The sequence below is a fragment of the Carya illinoinensis genome, chromosome 13 (genome assembly GCF_018687715.1).
Source record: "Carya illinoinensis cultivar Pawnee chromosome 13, C.illinoinensisPawnee_v1, whole genome shotgun sequence".
Classification (NCBI taxonomy): domain Eukaryota; kingdom Viridiplantae; phylum Streptophyta; class Magnoliopsida; order Fagales; family Juglandaceae; genus Carya; species Carya illinoinensis.
In genome coordinates, this window is record NC_056764.1 from 23,222,695 (window position 1) to 23,247,675 (window position 24,981).

The 24,981-nt window shown below is 35.8% G+C and overlaps 2 protein-coding genes across 3 annotated transcripts; one reads left to right on the top strand and one right to left on the bottom strand.

Annotated features, from left to right (window-relative positions):
- The first annotated feature begins 4,751 nt into the window (after positions 1 to 4,751).
- On the top strand, positions 4,752 to 8,433 carry LOC122290737. Its single transcript, XM_043098350.1, has 3 exons — positions 4,752 to 5,154; positions 7,802 to 7,909; positions 8,006 to 8,433. The coding sequence occupies exons 1-3, from the start codon at positions 4,849 to 4,851 to the stop codon at positions 8,315 to 8,317; spliced, it is 726 nt and encodes a 241-aa protein (XP_042954284.1). The 5' UTR covers positions 4,752 to 4,848; the 3' UTR covers positions 8,318 to 8,433.
- A 2,587-nt stretch (positions 8,434 to 11,020) lies between these two features.
- LOC122292940 (outer envelope protein 39, chloroplastic) lies at positions 11,021 to 24,957 on the bottom strand. 2 transcript variants are annotated; one of them, XM_043101510.1, is made up of 12 exons: positions 24,842 to 24,957; positions 24,646 to 24,687; positions 24,422 to 24,488; positions 24,263 to 24,298; positions 23,682 to 23,826; positions 23,278 to 23,436; positions 23,090 to 23,160; positions 22,933 to 23,011; positions 22,701 to 22,816; positions 21,733 to 21,880; positions 18,688 to 18,757; positions 11,021 to 11,612 (listed from the first exon to the last, which is right to left on the bottom strand). In XM_043101510.1, exons 2-12 carry the CDS (start codon positions 24,677 to 24,679, stop codon positions 11,455 to 11,457), a joined length of 1,083 nt encoding a protein of 360 aa, XP_042957444.1. In that variant the 5' UTR covers positions 24,680 to 24,687; positions 24,842 to 24,957; the 3' UTR covers positions 11,021 to 11,454. The 2 variants fall into 2 exon arrangements, with proteins under 2 accessions (XP_042957444.1, XP_042957445.1); XM_043101511.1 differs by lacking the exon at positions 24,842 to 24,957 and having other exon boundaries at positions 11,473 to 11,612; positions 21,729 to 21,880; positions 24,646 to 24,835.
- Between the last annotated feature and the right edge of the window lie 24 nt (positions 24,958 to 24,981).

A 24,981-nucleotide genomic window follows, 5' to 3' on the forward strand; every position in this document is an offset into this window, starting at 1 on the left:
CTTGTGGTCTCTTTTATTTACTCCATGGGGTCCCGCATAAGCCTAAAGAATAAGCCTCAACAATTCTTTTTAGCAACCACCTGTTTTGATTTCGTAAAAATGCTTCTGTTTGCGTGTTTCCACTAATGTTGGTCCCGCGTGCATCTATAAACAACCATAGAAAAGTCATCTTGTCTTGGATCCCATGTGAATTTTATTTAAGCTGAAAATAAGTATATAAAAATGACACTCAAACATAAATTAAAATGAAAAATAGATTATCAAAAATATGTTATATATGTGAGGAAATATTGCCCAATTACATCATAGTTATAAAATTAAGCATAAACATGATATCAATCAATTAAAAATCACAACTCGTATTTATGCTTATCAACTATTTTTCCATCTAAAATCAATAATAATGTCACGAAGAATTTAAAATACATTGATTTTAAATAGCTGAAAATATGCAATATCTCAGCTCAATCAACAATGTGTCAAGACCTGGAGAACCCACACATGAAAAATTAGACGAGGTCGAATAAATGTGGAGCACAGACAAGGAGTTGATGGATTCTATCCCCCCATTTTCTGGACATCAATTTGGATATCATAGTTAAGCTAAGTGAGTAGCTCAACAATTTAGCACAATAGTTTTTATTTCCAGACTGTAGATATGGAGTGTTGTCTCAAGTACTCTTTATGTTGCAGACCTGTTGGACAAGTATTGTAACCTTTTGGATATCAGTTATCATGTGAATTTATGAAGCATGTTTATGTTTTAGGATATATTACTTCTGGAACAAAGTATTGCTTAAAGAAAAAAAAGTTTGCTGCAAATATTGCATTCTGTTTAGAGCATCACCACATGCATCTTTAATTGTCATGAATAGCAGCAGGCAATATTGTATTGCATATCTTGATACTTCAAAGTTCGTCCAATCCCAAGCAAAATCTATGGCCGTCACAGTTTACATCCATCACATGCATGTGGTGATGCTTGAACTTCTCCATTTGTTGCCAATAGATGGCAATCATCCGATCTCGCTTTTCCTACCGAATCCTTTGTCTACATTCTCACATCCTTCTAACCGTAGCAGTTGACAATACGAACATACAAGTAGTGCTCTAGCTCTTGTTGCTAACACGATTATACTTACAAAATGACAAAGCATCAAGCAAAAGAGATAATCACGACAAACAATCACACTGTAGAATCAAAAGGTCATAATTAAATCATAGAGTAACAACAATCAATCACCTAATTCCCTTTCTTGGATACAAACAGGTGAGGTTATTTGGTTCTCATCGAATCTTCTCTTTCCCAACTAGCTTCTTGGAAAGCTAGATTATTCCAAACAACTTTGACCAAGGGTACCTTCTGGTTCCTCAATTCTTGGTCATTCCTATTGACGATCTACACTGGCCATTCTTCGTAGGATAGGTTTTCAAAGTTGAATATAATTCGGGTCAACTACAATCATTTGTTGCTGAATATACTTTAGGTCAACTACAACCGGTCATTTCTTTCCAAAGCTCTTCACTATTGCATCCCGTGGCATGGCCAAAGGCTATTATTAAATCTCGTTGCAGGGCCAAAAATTAGATTAGAACAAAATCTTATGCCTCAAGGTTTTGAAATATAATGTAAAAACAAAAAATAATGTACTAAACATATAATATCATAGAATTGGATCAAATTCTCAAATTGAATATTCACATTTTATGTAGTAGAGAAGTAGAGTATCAAAATTGCTCATATCTACACCAGTCATTATAACATGTTAGATTTCAAAATTAAGATACAAAGACTAGTGTAAAAAATAATTGATGCTATTTTTATAACAAAAATGCAAGTTTTTAACAAAATCAATCTCAATCAGTTTTTGACAAAGTTTAGCAAGCACCACCTCTTACCTAACTTTTGGAGAGCACTTTCTAAGCCTTAAATCCGAACCATAGCAATATTAAAACCTAATGCAGAAAAATATCGTTGTCATATTAATAACTCATGCTTGTACAAAACCTACCTAACTACCATAGTTCTATAACCCAAACCATAGCTCAACGTGAGCCCATAAACAAAATCCATCATGGTGCCTTGGGTTTATAATTACCCAAGAACAACATTCAACTCACTATTCTAGCAATAGATTAGCCCAACCGTCTTGTATTCACTTAAATTTAACCACAACGCACCACACCATTAACAATCATACTCTCGATACATCAAAACACCAACTCACATCTTACATTCATTATGATGACTTGCAAAATTTCGTATTGCAGATTTTACAAGATCACTCGAGCGGAGATTTTTGGCCACTCGAGCAAATTCAGGCAGATTCAAATGCTCGACTGCCGCTCGACAGTGAGCTCGAGCGGGTTGCTGGAAAACAAAGATTGCTCGAGCGGAGACATTGACCGCTCGAGCGAAATTAGGCAAAGTCGAACGCTCGACGTGCACTCGATAGGATGCTTTCGATGTGCACTCGATAGGATGCTCGAGCGAAATCAGGCAGAGTCGAACGCTCGATGTGCGCTCGACACCCCGCTCGAGCGAACATCGTATTTTGACAGATTTAAGATTTTCCGCTGTCACATCATATAAAAGGGATTTTTCACTCTATGGTCGCGGTTGTTGACTGAGAACACTTTTTGGGACAGAAAAACACAGCTAGAAGGATTCAATTCATCTGTTTTGGAGAGGGAATTCCATATTTTGTACGTATGTTGGAATCATACACGAGCACAGACGGGAGAAAAGCATTGAATCATTTCCTTGAGTTTTTTAAGATGAGTGGCGGCTGCGAGGAGTATTTTTCAGCGTTTATTTTCTTCCAATATTCTCAGAACAATTATGGTGAATTCGTTTATGTTGAATTCCATTTCTAGCATGAGCTAAATTTTATTTATTCTAAGAAAACGATGTAACCTATTTCCGAACTATGCTTGATTGTCTATGCTAATTTAAGGCAATTCTCTCTTTGTTTATCTGATTTATTCTGAGTTTATTGCTTCTAATTAACTGGCCATTGATTAGATGATATTTAATCTTGTGATTTGCTATCGAAAGAGGGAATCATAGGGTAGATCTTGAATATTTCAGCATAGGTAAATATAGAGATCGAAAGACTTGTATGAACCTATGTAGTAATTAAATCATTGATCTTATTGCTTTCTTGATTATTTAATTTGCATATTCTTGTGTGAATTGATAAACAAGAGTCATTTCTAATTGACTATCGAAAGAGGCTTTTGGATAAATTAGAGATTTGCTAATAGACGAAAAGAATTAAATTAAATTAGCTGGATGAGAAAAGCATAGTGAAGAAATAGGTGAATTCGATTTTCTAGAAGTTTTCTTTCTCATAAATTTGATCTTTGAATGTCAGTTTTATTTTATTTGCGTATTACTCTTTGAGTTGATCTTAGTTTAATTGGCAACTACAAAAATCTTAGTGATGCCTCTAGATAAAATCGAGATTAGTATAATTTTGATATTTGGCAATAGTAAGGTACCAATCCCTGAGGACGATTATCTTCTTATCACTTTATTATAAAACTACGATACTGTACACTTGCAGTTTTGCACCAATCAAGTTTTTCTCGAAAGCTTCCAAATATCAACCAAGCCATGAAGCTTCCAACGTTATGATCAAGGAAGCTTCCAAATATCAACCAAGCCATGAAATTACTCAACCACAATCCCAACATCCAACATAAACATCCTGAACTTCCGATAGGCACCAAAACATATAAATCACAAAAATTAGAATGTCCTTACGAGGTTAGAACTCAAGGATACCTTATCCAAACTCGGAGAGGTGGTCGGTTGGAACCAAGAGAGAGGCGACTCTGCCTAGCGGTGGTTCATGGTGGTCTAAAACACATGGCAAGATGAGGAGGTGCAACTAGTTTTGGTGGCCTCCACGAGTCACACGGATTATCCTACAACAAAGAGAGAGAGCAAAGTGCGAGAGAGATCGATATAGATGAGAGGGGCTTATTGGCTAAGGTGAGCTGCAGAGGACTGACAGAACAAAGACATGGCAACCTGACGGAATAGAGGGTGGGCGATGTGGGAGAGGCTAAGATATGGTTGTATGGCAAGCAGTGTGGTATGGGGATGAGGGATCAATGTGGCAGTAGTTGTGGTGCATAGAAGTTAAATGAAGTCTAAAGGAATAAAAACTTTCAAATGAAGTATGAAGGAATAAAAAAGGAAAAATTCTACTTTTAAGCCGGCGAGGACAACATATCTAACAAAGTGCTTACATAGTATAATTTAATTTAGAAAAAAAAAATTAAAAATTTAAACATTACAAATCAAATATTACCATTTAAGCGATATGGATGATGTGCTTTATACAACGATTTGAAAATAAAATAACTCATAAAAAAAAGTATTGATCTTTATATAAATATATATATATCATATTAATTACCATAAAATTGCACATCTTTCTTGAAAGTTTTACATCTATAAAGAGATTTCATAAAAATAAATATATAAACTAATATGATTTCAAGTAATGATACACATACAATACTCTTCACAATATTTTTTACAATATATGATATAAAATGATGATATTTTTATAAAGTAGTGTTACTTTTATACGATATTTTATAATAATACATTTCATTTTAAAACATGATCGTAAAATGTATCGTAAAAAGTACGGTGTGTACATCATTTTTCTTTTGTAAACCACGTCTAGCCGACAGCTAAAAGATAATACGAGTTTTTGTAATGATAAATTTGAATAATTTAAAATCCAGTGGCAGTCGGTTTGCCGCACTAAACTCCAACTTTACCAGCATCTCATCGCCAAGAACTGAGAAGCTGTGAGCAAACGCCAAATGGCAATGGCAATCTGGCCAATCCTAATGGTGGCGATGGTGGTGGCGGCGGCGGCCGTCTCTGACGCCGCCGACACGAACGGCGTACACCAGCCCTGCGCAGACACCAAGATCCAGAGATCCGACGGCTTCACCTTCGGCATAGCATTCTCGTCAAAAAACAACTTTTACAACGACCAGTCGCATCAGCTCTCACCCTGTGACCGCCGCCTCTCGCTCTCCTCGCTCGGCTCCCAGCTTGCACTCTTCAGGCCCAGAGTTGACGAGATCTCCCTCCTCTCTATCAACACCTCCACCTTCTTCCCGGTACTTTTCAAGTCTCTTTTCTTTCTTTTTTTTTTTTATTGATCGGTATCTTTCCAAGTCTCTTTTCTGACAATCACTTCTATTCAGTCTTTTTAGATTTAAGATTCATTTTCTAGTTTTGCTTAGCGGGATTATGGGCACGTTTCTCACAAGTCGTGAAAAGTTTCATTTGTGTGTGTTCTGAATATGCACGTAGATGTGCCAACAGAAATAGGGTCTTAGATGTATCGACTTCGAGCTGGGCATTATCAACTTTAAGCAGCGCAATGGAAACTGTTTAGATGAGTTGAGCAGCATCAAATCTTCTGATGCTAATGCTAGAATCAATTTCCTACTAGCGTTTGGGTTTGTGGTATGAGTATCCTTTCTTTATTCAATAATGATGACCAAATATAATATGTTGTGATCACCAATTATGGAAAATTGGAGGGTGAATGTTCCATCAATTTGGATGCAAGAGCCAGCTCACGCTTTGTCCGGTGGGTAGGGAATCTGGCAACTTTGGATGGAATTATAGGATCTAGATTTTTAAAAAATTTGATGGTTTAGAGTTAAATAAAGACGAGTGACTGGTTATTGGCACTTGAAGTCCTGACAGATACTAATTTTAATGAATGCAGGTATCCGATATAGCATTCTTAATTGAAATGGGCAAGTAATTTTACAAGGTTACAGTATGAGTCATTTCGAAAATTAACGTGTTCATCTATAGGATTTCATAATATGAACTAAGACATGAAAAGGAGTCCCTCACGGCTGAACAATGGATACCATTCAAGCAGTAGGTGGAAGAGTCAACTTTCAAGTCATAAACTTGGTTCAACCGACCCCATGGGCTGCACAATCTGCCGAGAACCATGCCTCATGAAGTGGAGGTTATTAGTTTGAATCTATTCTTCTCTTCCACCCCTTGAGGCCAACTCAATCATAAAAATAGAAAGAGAAAAGAAAAATAAGTATGATGCTTCAACCTTTCTTCACTAAAGGCTTGTTCAATTTTATTTTTTCCTGATTTTCTAATATCATGTTGTGATCTTTCCTTATTCCACTTCAAAGGTTTTTGACATTTTAGTTATCCAACTTGTCCATTCAAATGAATATGATCAACCTAAGGATAAGATCAAATTAAAAATTAAACTAAAATCCTAACAAACCAGTAGACTTGAACCTTATCTAGTTCAATTAGGATCATGATTCCTGAATTTCTAGACAAACTGAAATTGAACTGAGGATTTTTCCATCACTGATTTAATCCATTGTCGAAGCCCACTCAGTAGAAAATGGTGCCGCTTATGGCCAAATGGGTTTCACAATAAAGCGATAGATAGAACTACCATTAAAGGACTTATTAGAAGATTAATACATCACACTTCATAATGCATGTGGATATCAGATTCTTTATCCATACTAATTGATTCAACTTCAGGTACTATGAACAGAGTAAGGTTTGAAGCTTTATGTTCATAGTTGTGATAAAATTTGATGCTTGTTGTGTAATGCTCTAAGGGAAGCCCAAGACACATCTGAGCTTATACTCCAAAAGGATTAGTCAATAGTATAATTGGAGCCCCATTGGAATCATTCTATAGAGCATGGACTTCTCCCCCAAGCAATCTTGGAGTCCATAAACCAACTACACTATCAGTCAATATGAGATATAATAATCTCCCACCCGTAAATTCCCGACGTCCTTGTTAGGCCATTCCATCTTAGGTGACACCACCTACACTCGTCTCATCACTCAACATGGGGTATCAAACCTTAGCTCTTCTAAGTAGATTAAGCCCTTCATGATTTCTTGATTGCTGTTTAGAAAGGCATCATGAAAACCACAATTGCCAAAATTTTAATTTCCTGCCACACTTTGATAGATCCATCAATTGAAAGGCTTAATTCTGGTAAATTCCCAACTGGCAGTTCCCTATAATTTGTATATCAATTCTCAATTTCTCATTACGTAAGATATTTATATTTCTTTTGCAACTGCATAATTTGTTCATAAATTTTTTTTCTATGTATGGCTGCCACCAATGGTCACAAATTGGAAACTTTGGGCTAGAATTATTCTTTTCTTTAAGAAAGAAACAAATTATAATAGTGAATTCTGTTTAAGAAAATGATAGAAAAGATTGAGTTCAGTTGTGCTGTGTTCCGTGTGGGTCCATGCTATGTTTTTTCTAATGCTCTGTCCCACACCCACATCATGTGCTGTAAGGGCTTGTTTGGATATTGAGATGAGATTAGATGAGAAATTAGTGAATAGTAGTGAAATGGTTTAGGTTAAGATGTTTTATGAGTTTTTGGGAAATGATAGAGAAAAAGTTGAATAAAAATATTATAAAATTAAAATTTTGTTTTAATATTATTTTTGTTTTGGAATTTGAAAAAGTTGAATTGTTTTTTACGTTTTGTTTGTAAGTTTGGAAAAGTTGTAATGATTACATGAAAAAAGTTGAAAATTTGAAATTGAAAAGTATTTGTGTTTGTGGTGTTTGGATGTTAAAATGAGATGGGATGATGAGATGAGATGAGATGAGACCATCTTGCACTCCAAACGGGGCCTAAATGTCTTGTTTTTGTGCATGTAGCATGGATCACATCATTCGCATCAATATAATTAAAACTACCTGTATTGTGTGCTTTGTAGGATTTGAATGGTGGATATATGGTGGCTTTTGCTGGACGGAAATATGCTGCAAGGTCTCTCCCTGCTTTTGTTGCAAACAGCACCTACACCGTAACCAGTTTCACTCTGGTAAAGATGCAAAGCATATACCTGGTTCAGTCTCTATTAAATATAGATCTCCCATTTTTTACGATCTAATTACACCAAGTTACATTGTCAAAGCAGGTCCTCGAGTTTCAAAAGGGTAGGCTGCAGAATTTGTATTGGAAGAGGGATGGATGTGCTTCATGCTCAAGTAAATCTAATTTCGTTTGCCTCAACAAACAAGATTGTGCCATCAGAACATCTAGCTGTAAAAACCGAGGGGGTTCCGTGGATTGCAGTCTCGGAATACAGCTAGCATTTTCTGGAACGGATAAACATCTTATGGCTCTCAATTCATGGTATGAAGTGGAAAACCTTCGGCAGTATTCACTCTATGGCTTATATTCAAACCTCAAAAATTCTCTCACTAGCCAGTATAATAACTTCTTTTAGATGCTTATCTCAAACATGATTCCAAAGATTGTGTTCATTTGTGATTATGTTGTAATTCGGTGACTGTTGCGTCATTTTCTTTTATATTATTTCCTGTTAATTCGTTTTTACTGCTATATTGATTTTGTCGATGTGATCATTGGTGCTTGCTAGATGTTTTAACATTTTTTTTTTTCTTGAAGTATTTAAAAGTTGTTATTCGAACATTTTCCCACCAGTTTAAGCTAGGAATTATAACAATCTGAAAGATGTTAAACATACCATTCACTCGCATTATGCCTTCATCTTTTTTTCAATTAAATCTTTCACATGTTGAATCGTTATGAAGAGAGAATCTTAATCATATCTTCCTATTGGCAATCAGAAGAATTTGAAAGATACTACAACATAATCATCCACTCCCGTTACAGGCGAGAAGTTGATTCTAATCCCGCTCATCTTAAAATACAATCATCTCCTTATAAGTAAGGGTGTCAATATATGACACGACTTGTGAATTTAACATGAATATGAATCAAATAAGCGGGTTTGATTTTGATACAAATGAATTTGGATCAACATGAGTTAATAAATGAGTCAATTGCAGGTTAACTTGCAAAATCCACAATCAATTTGTATAACATGATTAAATTCTATTTTTAAAATTTTTTTTATAAATCTTTAGCTTTATTCGTTTCTTTTTTGTTGTTGGGAAAATGTGATTAAGATAAGTGTTTGACTATATTATATCTCAAACTATTAAAAGTTTTTTTGTTAATATATAATTTTATTTTATGAAAATTTTAGTTTTCTTGATTTGGATATTGATAATAAAATATTTCATCATAAATATAATTATAATTGTGAATTATTTATATAGTTATCCTTATATTATATTAATTTTGGTTAAAAAATAAATATGTGGGCCGGTCAGCTCAACTTATTTATATATGAAACAAGTAAAATAGGTTGAAGCAGGTTAAAGGGGTTGCGTCTTAATTTTTACTCTTTCTGGAGGTTTTTACTTTTTCTGGAGGCTCTAACCCTCAACGTGAGTTATTAAGCTCTCTTACATTGCCAATAATTCATTTGAGCTGTTAGTTTGCCATTCTTTACTTTTTCCTTCCGTCCATGTGTGCGGCGCTCCACGACTCCTTTTCTTTTTACATGTTTTCCCGTGTGTGTACGCAGCTGCCTTTTTTTCCTTCTTCTTTTACAATGCTTTTTTAGCTAGTAGGAACCAAAGAGGTTAGTTCCTTTTGAGAGCTCTCCAGCCAGCGTAGATATCTTCTGGTTTTTGTACGGTTTCTTCCCTCCAATTGTTATTTCACTCTTGAAACCATGATCTGTTTGATGTTACTTTGTGCCATTAAGCTCTTTTGAATCTTTATGGAGGAGACACTCCTAACATCAGAAGCTGATACACAATTCCACAAAATACGTTCCACCGTTTCAGGTTGTTGTAGGCACATTGGGCAGGTTGAATCTTTCAAAATTTTCTTTTTACACAAATTATCTTTAGAGGGCAAAATGTTTCTACATGCGCTCAACAAAAAGTTCTTCGAGGCTGGTGGAATAGGGAGAGCTTCTATAGTTTGCACCAGTCTTCTTTTTGGAATAATTTGCTAAATGTCCCAGCTTGGTTTCTGTCTTGCAAGTCCCCTTGAATGTGATATGCACTCCTCACTGTGAACTCACCATGGTTGGTTCCTCTCCATATTAATTAATCATTAAAAAAAGAGTAATCCTGCATATTATCGTAAAGTATGCAAATATCATACAATTACTTTGAAAAATAGTGAGATTTATTATTAAAAAATTAATTTATTTTCATGCCAATCTTGTATTTATTCATTTTTTCCAAAGTCATTGTACTGCACTTGTACATTCACGACAACTACATTTCACTTCAATTTTTAGTCTTTTTGGGTAGGATTTATCGGTTTGCTAAAAGCATTTTCCCAACAAGTAAACTTTCCGACACATGATCAACTGACCACCATTTAGCAGAAAAAAAAGTAATAAAAAGTTGAGAAGCTACTTTTGAAAGAAATTCACAATTGAAACTTTTGCCAAAAGGCGCATTCAGAGAGTGCTGAAAACCACAGCAACTTTAAAAATGCTTTTATGGGTGTTTACTAAACAGTAAATAGTTCTTCAATAATAAAACTTTATAACAAAGCATACAATTGAAAGCTTTAATACTTCATCACATTTTCAACATAGTTCCTTCAACACACAAATACATACTCTAAACATGGTAATGAAACCACATCCCTAACACCATCATTTTGCTTAAACATAAATCAATTGCTTCTGCTTCCCAAGTAACACAAGTGGTCAATTAAAAACTTGGAATCATCACACAATGTAAAATGATGAAACAAACAACATTCTTTAAAATTACTCGAACATCATACAACATTGTTTAGCAGAAAATCGTTGCTCAAGTGTTTTTGTGAATGCTAGCACAATACCTTAAACATACCTCTTTAAGGTTTTGTTGATGTGATTCTAAGTTCTTGGATGTAGTAAATTATTGAAAGATTTCCTGCCTATTTAGTGTAGAATAATGTTGTGATGGAATGTGACTCACATGTTGAACTATTTTCTGATAAACAAACAAATTATCATTAATCACAAAAACAATTACAATAGAAACTGGGAGGTTGAATCATGTAGTTACATAAATTAAACTTTGAAAAGCTCAGACAAATGTCAATATGCAATAACTTAAAGCTTCATTATAAGAAGAAATATCTGTACAATATTCCTCCCCCCTGCCAAAAAAAAAGGAAATGCAGTAGATGAAGGGAAAAAAATTAACACCTTGTGTAGTAAATCTTATTCAGAATTTCAGTCTTGCAAAGGAAAAAAATCATAAATGCTCCAAATAAAAAAGAAGCACATATTTCCTGTAATTCTCATTTTCTCAAAACAATGGTCAAATGGAGACCCAAAAGAAATTGGATATCTGCAACTTAAACAGTCGACGGAATTTGAATGCTCCATCAGAGATTTTTTTTTTTAATCGGTAAATAGGAATTTTATTAAAAGAGGTGAAGCCAACTCCATCAGAGATTGGGAACAGCAATGTAGTAGCTCTCAATAAGAAACTTGGAATTTGCACAAACCGCATGAAATTTGCAATTAAGCATTCAGGAGGCAAGGTTGCTGATGCTGAAGTAGACAGTTTTCTGTTGAAATCCATTGATTGCATAGTCAACCTGAAAGTGACCAAACTGAGATTTGAACCGAAGACCATATCCTAGCCCTATACCAGATCCTGGTTTGCCATGCCGCAGAGCTGGATTCCCTGGAACCCAATAAAAATATGTATCGGTAAGATATAACAATTTAAGGAAGAGTATTAATAATACAACACAAAAGTAGTCACAAAAGTATATTGATTTTCATAGAAATTAGCTAGGTTCATAAGAACAAAGAAAGTCAAGGACATGAGGAATCCAAAGATGTTATCAAAAACCCCTTTCAAGTGGTAAGGGCCTTGGGCTTGAAGGTATATACTCTCTTCCCAAGTCTAAGGTTCAAATCCCCTTAAGTGCAAACAATCTCAAGGAACCATTGAACTGGGGGATTTTTCCCTTAAATTACCTGAGATGCACTTGCGGGAAACTCTTTGCCGAGAGCCTGTGCATCCCTGGAATTAGTCGGGACATTGTTCTGGGACACCCGCGCCAATAAAATAAAAAAAGATGTTATCACAATATTTCTCCATCATAAGTGAGGGTTCATACATAAAATGACGGAGTACTGTCCTGTTCTTTAAAAAAAGAGAATTCACCATAACAAATTACTAATATTCCATGAGGTCTCACAGGTAATGCCTAATGATCTACAAAAATTCAGGTTCCCCTCCCAATGAGTGCCGATTGCATGTATCATGAATGAATTTAAATGGTCTGCCAGAAAAACTTTTTCTTTTAAAGAATTTTCATTGGAAGGAGACTAGGCAAAGCCCAAGTATACAGGTCTGGGTGAACAACTTAAGGGGTGTTTCAAAATAAGATTGCATGTTTCACCAAGTAGTTGCATTTTCTGCTGAAGGCCCTGATGCCCCCGGAGACCAACAATTTCATTGAGGCAATTGGCAAAACCCATCAGAAATTGTTGATGCTTTTTGGAGTACAAAACCTGCCAAACTCTAGAAGGATTTGAATCCCCTAGAGTTTTTGACCGAATTCTAGGGTCTAAATTGGGTGTGAGATAAACACATAGTGGGTCCCATAGCATTTATCGAGCATTTAATGCTGCTTGATAAATTCACTCAGGCAACTATAAATGTTGTGTAGTCCACTTCAGCCCTAGAGTTCATGCTAGGGATCTCAATTCTCTGAGGATTGAACAATTTGGGGGATTGGTGTATTCTCTCACATCTTTGAAAGCTTGCAGCTAATTTGAGTTCTTGACCCAGAAAAATAAAATATAAAATCTAATTCCTTTATACAAGCCCCATGCCAGCCCTTGTAAAAAAATGGACACCACATTAAAAAAGTGTAAACAAAAACTATTCTTTATCAGTGGGACCCACTTTTTTACAAAGGGCTGATATGAGGCTTATCTATTTGGGGCTTGTACCTAGCATTACTCATCTATATAAGTTGATGATAGTGGGTCTAGTGGTAACCAAGGTTTAGAAGATTGTTTGACAAGTTTATTTTATTTTATTTTATTTTATTTTTTTATTAGCACTAGGTGTCCGGAGACAGCGTCCCAATTAATCTTAGGGGTGCACAGGCCCTTGACAAGGAGTTTCCTGCAAGTTCAATTCAAGGGAAAAATCCTTCAGCCCGATGGCCCCTAGAGATTGTTTGCACCTAAGGGAATTTGAACCTTAGACCTAAGGGGAGCATTCCCCCAAGCTCAAGGCCTTTACCACTTGAACCAATCCCAAGCCCAATGTTTGACAAGTTTATATCTGGCCATAATAACCTTTCTTTTCTTAGTAACAAGACATAATAAGGTTGTGCTCACACCAAATAACTGGTCTTGTAAACCCGACTTTTATTTCGAGCTGTCTTTGAGCAAGTGGGGCTTCCTTCTCTGTGTAAGGTCTCTTATACCAACCACCTAGCTGTATATGTTTATCTATTAGATCCATACATGGGTATTGGTCAATGCCAAACAACAATCTAGGCACTATACTCCTAGAATCACATTCTAAAAAAATTTATATATTACCAAAAGAAATTGTTCTTCAAGAGAGAACAACAATTAAAAGAACAATTTAGATGCAAATTAGATAAAAACAAATCAAGCAACTGGTTTGATCACATCACTGGGATTGAGCAAATACGGAATTGAAATTTTCCAATTGACTTATTCTCTTATTTTATTATGAGGTGTTTATGATAGAGCCTGCAAGGGGCTTCAGTGCTACATTTTATGTTTTCTATCCCAAAAAAGAAATGTTCTTCACAATGAACCATGTTACTCTTTCTGATCATTGTGAAAACATTCTTTACTCACTTGTATTATATACTCATCTTTACTTGGTATACATTTCAAGGGAGATTAGATAGTATCGCAAGATTGATTTAGGAGCTTTAAAATATCCAATATCTCCCTCGTAAACCTGCTGTTTGAAACATCCCGATTTGCTTGTAGCTCCACAATAAACCAATCACATACGTCAGTGGCAGTTATGATCTCATAGTTGGCAAAATCTCTTTCTTTCTTGAGAGAATGCATGAGCCACAACTACCGTATCATGAAATTCGTTCGAATGGGATTGACATGAGTTTGCCTTTAACATATAAGACAAAGATTTATCCCTTCAGAAGAGATAGTCAACAATTTTCTACTATGTTTACAAAGTTTACCAAAGTTGCAGTGATATAAGATCCTTTAAGGTTCAACATGGAAAAGTAGTTATCGAGAAAACTTTCTCAAAAGTCCAACGACTGACTCAGAAGCAGGATCTGATGTCAATATGCTTCTTCCTTTGGTGCCCAAGGCTCCAAGATAACTATAATGAATGGAACGGATGCATACCATTATCCATAAATAGCAGACCTTATTCTACCTTCCCATGTATAGAAATCTTAAGTACATCAGTGTACATGGGACTGAATTATTGTAATAATTACTAGGTCAACTACATTGATTATAGCTGCCCTATAAACCAGAATGTTCAGGAGGTATCATCTTTTCCTCGCCGTTTTTAGTAAATTGAATTCTTAACATGGTATCAGAGTAAGATCATAGGTGCCTTGGAAAGGATCAATATAGAAGACCAGTAATCCTAGATGGAAAATTAAATAGTCTTCCCCATTTGCAATATCCAACCATAAGAAAGGAATCTGCAAGCCCAACTCTTCACTCTAGCAAGGATTAAGTGCATTACAGCTCTGCATTTGAATCCCTTTTTTTTTTCATTTCCATTTTTTTTTTTATTTAGCCTTCTTTTATTTAGTTTCCCTATTGAGGTTTGGTCTCACTTGTTGTTCGACGATGCTAGTGTGATGGCGCACAATGATACTTGGGACACTGTTGTCACTGCATCATTTACATGGTGGACAGCAGAACCAGATCATGGTCTTGACTCTTTGTAGTGAAATTCCTTGGCTGAGAGGATACTTGCCTCATGGAAATCAGGTACTTGCAGTGGGCTCCTGCAGCCAGTTGTCTTCAGCTGTCTGCAGTGGTGGTAGTAGTATTTTTTTATGAGCATTGTCACTCGTGACAGTATTCAAGGTGTGCTTGAATGTTGTGTGGTTGTCCATGGCTTTTGTACTGTTGTCCTCTTGGTTATCTGTGCCTGTATTCTCTGCGTTCGTTGGAGTGTAGCTCTTGTGGCAGTTGGCTAGCTATTCCGGTAGTTGCCGAAGAATGCTTGAATTCCCATTTAAAATTGGAGAGAGGTGTTTGGTTATGAATGAAAACACAATTCCTATCTCTCACTTAAGGACAACCGAGGATTATTCTTGGTTCGGACTATAGTGGCGGTTAACCTGGGCAAGGGTTGGCTCAAGTGGTAAAGGCCTTGGGCTTGGGGATATGCTCCCTCCAAGTCTAAGGTTCAAATCCCCTTGGGCAAACAATCTCTAGGTGCCATTGGACTGGAGGATTTTCTCCTTGAATTACCCGAGGTGCACTTGCGGGAAACTCATTGCCGAGGACTTGTGCACCCCCGGGATTAGTCGGGACGTTCCTGGACACCTGGTGCCAATCAAAAAAAAAAAAAAAAACCTTGGGCAATCAAACCCAGCCCACAATATCAGGTCAGACCTGCAACCAATTCAACAAGGATCTGGAAACTTCAAGCTGGTTCAATTTTCAGTCTCATCGAGTTTTTGGAAGGTTCAGACTGTTTGAGCCCGGTTTAGATAGTTTTTCAGCCAGTTTGGTTTTTTCCCTGTCTGAGTAAGTTGAATTTTTTACCTATTTTGTTCGCTTTTGACCACTCATGCCCTTTTTAGAGCATTCAGTTTTTTTGTGCCGCTTGCATTACCTCCTAGCTTTCTAGCATATCTATCTCTGGATGTGCTGTCAACTCTGACCGGAGAAAACCATGAAATTGTAATTATCATTGTATATCAAAATGAGAGATGGGATCTTGTAGCATTACTTCCTAGTTAACAAACTATTGGATGCAAAAATGGGTGTAAACAGTAAAAAATTTAGTCTGGATGGCTCTATCAAGTGCTTGAAAGCCTGGTTGGTAGTCAAAGCTTACACTCAAACATGTGGTGTTGATTATGGGGAGACTTTTCCTCATGTTACAAGATCTCAATTTGGATATTAATTTTCCTTGCCGCTAATCTTTATTGATTGTTGCATCAACTGGATGGTGAAGATGTCTTCCTACACAGTGATTTGCTTGAGGATAAAAAGGAGCAACCACATGGATTTGTGACTTAGGAAAAGTACCAAGGTAATGTGAGCATTAAGTAAACTAAAGAAGGCATTATATGCCCTAAAACAATAACCGAGAGCATGATTTTGGATAACTTCTAAAGCAATATTAGAGTTTGTTTTTTTACATAACCCAAATAGACTACCTATAAAAAAAAAACATAACCCAAATAGACCATTCAGTATGTCATTTGCTTATCCCACCGTGTAGATTGTAGATGATATTGTGATTAATGTGAGCTACTCTAGAGGTATTGCTAAGTTGAAATATTTTCTTATCATACCGAGATCTAATATGAAGTTCCTACGTCTCGGAAAGGTATTACCACATCTCAGAGTAAATATGTTCTCGAATTTTCAGAAGAGATAGATATAAACCCCTAGGGGTTGGCTCAAGTGGTAAACGCAGTGGTCTTGGTGGTATGCTCCCCCTAAGTTTAAGGTTCAAATCCTCGTCGGTTCAAACAATTTCTAAGGGGCATCGGACTTGGGGAACTTCCTGTGAATTACCCGAGATGCACTTACAAGAAACTTCTTACCGATGGCCTATACACCCCTGGGATTAGTCGGGACTTTGTTCTCAGACATACAGTGCCAATTAAAAAAAGAAAAAAGAAAAGAGATAGATCTATTAGGAGCTTGACATATTGATGCTCCTTTGGATCCAAGTAGTGAGCTCCTAAAGGACGAGGGAGAATTACATGAAAAACTGAGCAGATATAGTCAGCTTGTTGGAAAGCTAAATAATCTTATTATTTTTTTACAAGTAAAATTAACATTTTATAGAAACTAGTAAATAGGGATAGCCCAAGTACACAGGATGTATACAAACAACATACACCTAATTACAAATTAGGAGCTAGAAAATTATATAAGAAAATCATTTAAGCAGGCTCCATTAAAAACACAAGCTGAGGCCCAAACAAATATGCTAAATAGTCTTATTATTACTAAATATTATATCTTGTATGCAGTCAGTGTGGTGATCAATTGTCAGAAAGTTGTATTGGAATGTTGTTAGCATTTCTACTACCTTAAGCGAGTTCCTACTCTTGGTTAGTGTATAAACCGAATGAACATATTAACGTGGACGGATTCACTGATGCTGACTCAGCAGGCTCTCATTCAGATAGAAAAAACAAGTACAAGGTATTGTACATTTCAAGGAGGTAATTTGGTTTCATGGAAGAGTAAGAAACAAAAAGTGGTGATTGGGTCTACTGCAGAGTCATGCATATGGCGATGGCTCACTTTTTGTGACCTAACATGGTTATAACTATTACGTCAACAGTACAGATTAGTGCTACTCTATGTAACACAATGTTGTGAGAAATGAGGTATTATCTTCTCCTTGTTGTACAAACCCATAACTGAAAAGAAAAGTAACTCTATATAACAGTTACCAGAGACAATGTTTCCTTATTTGAGAGCATTCCGGCAAATTAATTAAACTCCAAAAAACATATAAAAAAAAAACAAAAAAAATTGCGATACCAAACAATCCAGCGTCAATGATTCGATCCTATCGGCAAATACATTATATACTTGGGAAGACTGGATCATATCATAAGTATCATAAGAAATATTACGCAAACGATCTATACAAAATTTGAAGCAAAGATTTCCTAAAAAGGCATTTTAAGTCACTCACATGACAATCTGAATATCAGGCAGCAAAGAGGGGTTGGTTGTTAGAGAATGGTAGAGCTAGGGCCTACGCCAAGGGAATTGGGAATTTGGCAATGTTGGGCCAAATTTATTAGGCCCAAAGAAAATTCAGCCTCTTTCAGTTGGCAGGTTGTTATCCCACTTATTTTAATAATAATTATTTACTTCTATCTCATAAAAATAGATGGTGCCGATCGTAGAGATTTTAGCCCAAGAACTCATGGCTCTATTGCTTAGCATATACGAGTCACAACTATTTTAAAGATGATGCACAAGAAGAATACCTATAAATGGAAAAAGTTATCAAAGGGGGAGGTTGGCATTGGCCAGCAGCCCAGAACCTAGAAATTTTCACCTAGCGCACGTTTGAGCTTAAAATATGGGGCCAAACAGTGGGCCCAGCCAATGGATCCCAACCTAACCCAGTTTGTGTACACTCCAAGCAGCAAGCAATTCAAAGCATCTCTTCTCCATTACCTTTTCAACAAATACTTGTAAACATTTTTTTCTCTCTTAAACAGCGAGTTCCTCCAAGAACTACGAGCTTTTAATACCAAAATTCAAGACTTATGATATGTCGTTTTTGTAAACATGCAGGGCATATTTTCAAAACTATTCCAAATCATCAAACCATAATTCTCTTGCCTTCATCATACACAACCATCAGTTCTCACTTCTAGCATTATTATCCTGACATATATCCCATATTGTAATAGTAAAAAGAAAAAATCTTCTTTAATAAGCCATTGTGTAAACAGCAGTAAAAACAAAAAGTTTTATAACTGCAAGGGGGAAAACTGCAACTTATTCGTATTCTCAAATGGAGTGAAAGAACTGTAACTCACCAGGTACATGATGACCAGAACCTAAGTCAGTTCCACAGTCCGCGAAAATAGCACCTTCCAACATCTTGTTCTAAAAACAATAAGCAAGGGTGTCAGGTCAAGTAATAATGTGGTAGCTTATTCAATAATATGTAAAAAAATTAAAGAATCAAATGCAAAATTATGAAGAGTTTGACAGTTAATTATAAGTGATTCTACTCAAAAGATTTATAGATTTAGCTTTCCCATCAAATGATTTTTTGAAAGTAGCTTTCATATCAAAAGACGTGAAGTAGGCAAATTTCCCATGATGAAAGCAATAACATGTGCAGATGACAGTACCAGCAATAGCATGAACAGATAAATACATGCGCAGGAAGAAATGAAGAGAAGTCTTACAAGCTATCAAACAGACAGAATGGTTAGCCCAAACCATAGTAAATGTCAACACGGGGTTGGATTTGATATAAATTGGGCCAACACCGGTTGACCCGATCAGACACGATTAATGAATGAGTCAATTGCAAGTCAACCCACAAAATCTGCAATCAATCCGTCTAACACGACTAAATTCTAAACTATTAAACTTTGTTGTTAATATGTAATTTTATAATGAATATATAAATTTATTTATATATTATTGGTTTGGATATTGATAATAAAATATTTTATCATGAATTGAATTGTAATTGTAAATAATTTATATAGTTATCCTTGTATTATATATGAAATTATATTAATTGGGTTAAAAAATAAGTAGATGGATCAGCTCAACCCATTTATATGAAATGGGTTAATAGAGTCACATCCTAGTTAACCCAATAAAAGTTAATTATTAAATGAGTTAAACAGAACTTATTGTGTTACCCGTTATTTATACGGACTGTGTTGGTTTTAGGATCTAACCCATTTAACTAAACGGGTCGTGTTCGGGTTGACATATAGTCTAATACTCATGACTTGACATGACACAAACATGAACACGAATTGCCATCCCTATTCATAATGACATTCCCCCCCCCCCCCCAAAAAAAAATAAAAGCAAGTGAGGATGCCACCAAAGGCATTGGACCTATTCAACCTATGACCATAGTCATTAAAAATTAATAATGCTATAAGAATATATGCGACTGTCCTCAACAATAGCATCTTAGGGAAAAGAAAGAGAGTCTCGGGTATTTTGCATGGAGAACTCGATGAATATTTCCATGAAAGTGATGATGAGATTGAAGCTCCAAAACATATCCCTCTTCTACAAACTCCAAACCTTGAAACAAAGCAAGGAAAAAGATCATATTTCAGGGCTTGATTCCACCTTCTTGTATTTTTAAATCACGTGCTGGATTTATCAATATTCAGATGGTCAAAAGGTCACTGAAGACATACTTCTATTTCCCAGTTGAGCGATAAGAACACAGGTGTGAACCCATGCATTGGCAAGATTCCCAAAAAATCTCTCAACAATTTATTTTGAAGGTTTTCTATTCATTATTTTCATACTTTTAAGAACTCCACCCCCCCCCCCCCCCCCCCCCAACCCCTTCCCCCCTCTCAAAAAAGGACGAGAAAGGAAAAAAAAAAAATATGTTTCTACCCCTGTAGAACAAGAAACAAAACTCAGACATATAGGCTATACATACATCCAGTAACCTTGCCCTTCAACTCAAACAAAAGTATCATTCATTGGCAGGTAAAAAGACAACTGCGATTTTGCACTGGATTGTTGTATTGTTCAACAAGGCAATCTCTTCTGAGATACCCACATGCTTTTCTTTATATATGATAACTATTCCTTTTATCTTAAAGCTTGAAGTAGTCATATTTTAATTATAAACCAAAAAGCAATGGTTTCTGAACAATTTGGCAGTCATTTACACATGCTTTTTTCCGCCTTAGCATCATTTAAAAGTGCTTAAAGGCACATAACTATATTTATTTCAACAGAAAGCCCTTAGCCGACCTTTTGACTATTAAGAAACATTTGATACCATCGTGCAATCTATTATATTGCAGTAACCCTGAAAGTTATTTTCATTCTATACCCTATTTTTAACAAAGAACAAATAACTCACTTAGAGGCAGGTGCAGGGAAAATTAGGTTGGTATAGGATGGGTAACACCCTTAACTGGACAGAGCGTGACAAGATTGTATAAACCTTGACCCAGCTAGCAAAGCATGTCAAGATTCTTTTTTTTTTTTTTTTAAATGAATAATGCATGTCAAGATATAACAATGATTGTACGCTGGCAGGTTACTAGAAAACAAATAGCAATGTTTCCAATACTATAACTAGTTAAATCATTCTGTGGTCACGGCATGCTTATCAGAAAACGAAATCACACATTCAGAAGCTAGCATCCCTATACACATGCATTTTTTTTCGAAAATACAATATTTGTAGATAGCTAGATATAAGTTACCAGACAATACATAAGCCTCAGCAGTGAGAGTGTAAATTGATAAGTTCATCCACAAGAAATTTGTATATTTATCCGTATATTTAGATTTACAAATTTCCAATAAAAGTCTTTCTTTCAATAGAAATTTCTGGATTACTGGATGATTTTTTAAATAGAAATAGAAAAAGAATGAAATAGAGTCGCTCTGAGGTTCACAATAAGGCATGGAATGGAGCCACTACAAAGGAGTCCTTGAGTTATGAAGGAAACTTTGAGGTGCATATCGATCATGGGTTGAGAACGGGAATTGAACTCTAAGTGATCTAATTTGCCATTGTTCCTCAGTAGCTCAGTAGTAGAGTGGTCAGCTATTAGCTGCCTGGCTGTAAGTACATACGGTAATAATCTAAAAAATCAAGGTTTGGCTATTGCAAAAATTTGCAGCCACAGGAAATTGGTAAAATTAAGCCAAAATAATTTAGACATAACTCTGGTACAGGCTGTGTGGCAGTGCTAAATAGTTATTGTTAACTGATTCTCTTAAGCTAAGGACTAAGCAGACTTTACAATGACTACTCCAATTAAAATGGAGATCATACCCCAAATAAAAAAGAAAATTAAATCAAAGTTCAAAGACCATCTAAATATTGATAAAGGCATACTTACGAATGGTAATGTCAATTCACTGTTAGCAACCAGACACGATCTTCCAGATCCAACAGCACCCTCACCATAACCTCGAACACTGCCAAGACCCCCAATTGCAAATGCTTGGTAAGGAGCCATGTCGCCTACAATGGAACCACCTGTCAAGCTGTCATAGGAAACATAAGAGTAGCGAAGTAGAACAAGTATATAAAACCATATTTAGTTATCCATAAACCATAGAAAGCACATGGGGGCACTAAGGAAAGCCCTGCATGTTTTCAAATCGGGTTAAATGAAGCTTCCACTATAGGGTAGGCATCATGCTTTTGAGCACAATCAATTGATTCTGTTTATGCAAATTAACACTCACCAATTTCTTCACACACTTTACTAAGGTCCCTCTTCACCATTATGGCAAAAGCCATTCTCTTTTTTACACTTTTCCTTTTTCAAGAAATTATCAGTTTCATTATCTTTTTCTTTCTTTTTTTTTTCTTTTTTTTTTATTTTATTTTATTTTTTTTTTTATAAGTAAGAAGTAAATTTTATCAAAGTGAATGAAAGTAGGCAAAGCCTATGTACACAGGAAGTATACAGAAGAAATGCCTAAGTACATTCTAAGAGTGCTATCAGTTTCAATATCTAGCATAATAATATTTCCAAATAATCTAATGCTTTTAGTAAATTTTTGTGATTCATTTAGTTCACACCCTCACACACATCCTGCATTCTACTTTTTTTTATCAGTGAAGAAGAAATTGCAACACCTATGCGTGACTGTCTAAAGATACAAGGAAATCATGAATGCTTGTGCCATTAAAGTTCTAAAAGCTTCTCTAATGATTCATATTCATGTCCTCAATGCTGCTTGCTTCCCTTCATTCCATAATTTCATGTTTCTGCTTCTCACTTCGGCATACCATTCTCCCCACCGACTCCAGAAACTATGCAGTATCTCTCTAATACAGAAAATAAATGTAACGCACCTTGCTAAAAGAAATGCTGGCCCAAGTTTGACTCCCCTTGAGGCAACAAATTTAAACCGGTTGAAGATTAGCCACTTCGATAGAACCGGAATCCCTTGCTCTATCTGCAGACTAAACTGAATTCAAGACAAACTTGCAGTTAGCAGAATACATGGGACTGTAACCTAAGACATACAAATCCAATTTAGTCTAAGAATCTCATATCATAGATTAACAGGGGAAGAGAACTCACACGAGAAAAACTACATTCATCTGCCTTTGCAAAACGAGATTCTTGCCTTAACACTACCATACTGTCATGGAAATTGCCACTGCATAGCAAGTGGCTCACAGAAAAGTTTAGAAATCATATCAACGAATTTTTAAATACTAGACTATTTGACAACTACCTGCAAGTCACAGGAAACCCATCAAGATCTCTGCTTATTGAGCGGCCATCATCATTCACCGGACGAACATGCTGCACAGGATTGCAGTAAATAGTTTCGAAATGTTAAGGACAGACAGAAAAAAACTGCAGAAGAATGTAATACATGAAAATAGATGCCTAAAAAATACTGATAACACCACAGCGGACCTCAAATTTTATGCTGGTTGCACTGCTCCATTTGGAACTTGCTGGCTCATTCAGATCCAACCCAAGTGATAATCGAGACAAATTCACACTCCCACTGCCTGAACGGGAGAAATTGTCCATGGGAACACCATGGACCCCAATCTCAGGTGAAATTGAGTGCTGGGAGGAGGAAAAAAATTCAAAGAAAGAAAGAAAAAAAGTTACAAACTATGAGATCATGGCACAATTTCAACTCAAAATAATTGCATTTCAAATTATCAATTTTGTTTGCTTAATTTAGATCAAACGGCTTTGGAAATTTCCCTTAAAGCTCAGTTCAAATTTAGCTATCTTTTCAAGTTTTCTTGCACAATAACAACAATAAAATGCAACAACATAATAACAAAAATAAAGCAGAAATAGACCTGAATAATAAAAGACTGTTGAGCAAGCCATTCAGGTCTCGGCCTCCTATAAGCTACCAAGACATTTGAATCATACAGGCCCTTGTCCCATGATACATCAAGCTTCTCGCTTCCACCAAATAAGTTCGGGTGTTTAATGTAAAGACTGAAACAAACAAACTGAACGAGCTATTATACCAGTTAAATGGTTCTACACTTGGTTAATGAGATAGTTAAACTAAAATAACATAAAATGCTTCTGATTTCAGGTTCCACACTTTTTTGGTTCCAGAAACTAGAAAACCAACACAAACAAACCAACTATTTGATCTGGGCGTTGATCTAAACCATTAATGAGAAAACCCAAAAATTGTGGCAAAGTGTTTCCGGTTTCCTAACATTTTCTCATCAATAAAACATGATATATGTTTGTAAAACCAATGAAACCATAGAGATTGAAAAAACAAAAAAAAAAAACCAAAAAAAAAAAAAAAAAAAAAAAAACAGACAAACAAACGAACTTTACATAAATAAGATGAAAGGAATTCAAAACGAAAATTGGAGCAGTCCATTCTCGTCATGATCGATCCAAAAAAAGTTACCTCCCAATTACCAGAGATAAAGGACTACCGGTGCTCCTGTACAAAAAACAAAAAGAAGAAGAAGAAGAAGCGAGAAAGAAACCAGAAAGAAACCAATTACTGAATGAAAAGTTCTGGGCAAGGAAGAAAAAGGAATCAAAGAATGAAAAAAGCAAAAACCTGAAAGGAGTAAGCATCAACGAAGCGCATAGCTTGTGAGTGAGATCGACATTAACATCAATCTTGGCTGTCACATACGAAAAGAGGACACATTACTCATCACCATGAATGACAAACAAACAGCACAACTCCAACCATATATTCGACCCCAAAAATTGAAACGCTACAGGGTTATTTCCAATGGGTTGAAGAGAAACAAAAAAGATAAGATTGAGTACACTGACCTTTGCCAGCATGGATGCTCTTCTGAGCTCCCATCGAGTCACCTGTGCATTAACCATTAAATTTACCGGAAATTATGAAGTGAAAGACAGAGATTGCATGGATGAAAGACTGTTCGGTGTTTAAGAGAGAAGAAACAAAGTTCCTAGCTTGTGAAGTTTGTTATCCCTTGGGCCTTTGCTTCTTCATTGTTCTTACCTGCACGTGAGAGATTGCAATGGATAATTGAATATATAGTTTTTATCTTTTCCCCCTCTTCTTCTCCTCCATTTTACATTTCCATTCAGACAATATAATATAAAGAGTACAGGAAGAAACCCTAACAAATCTTTTATATT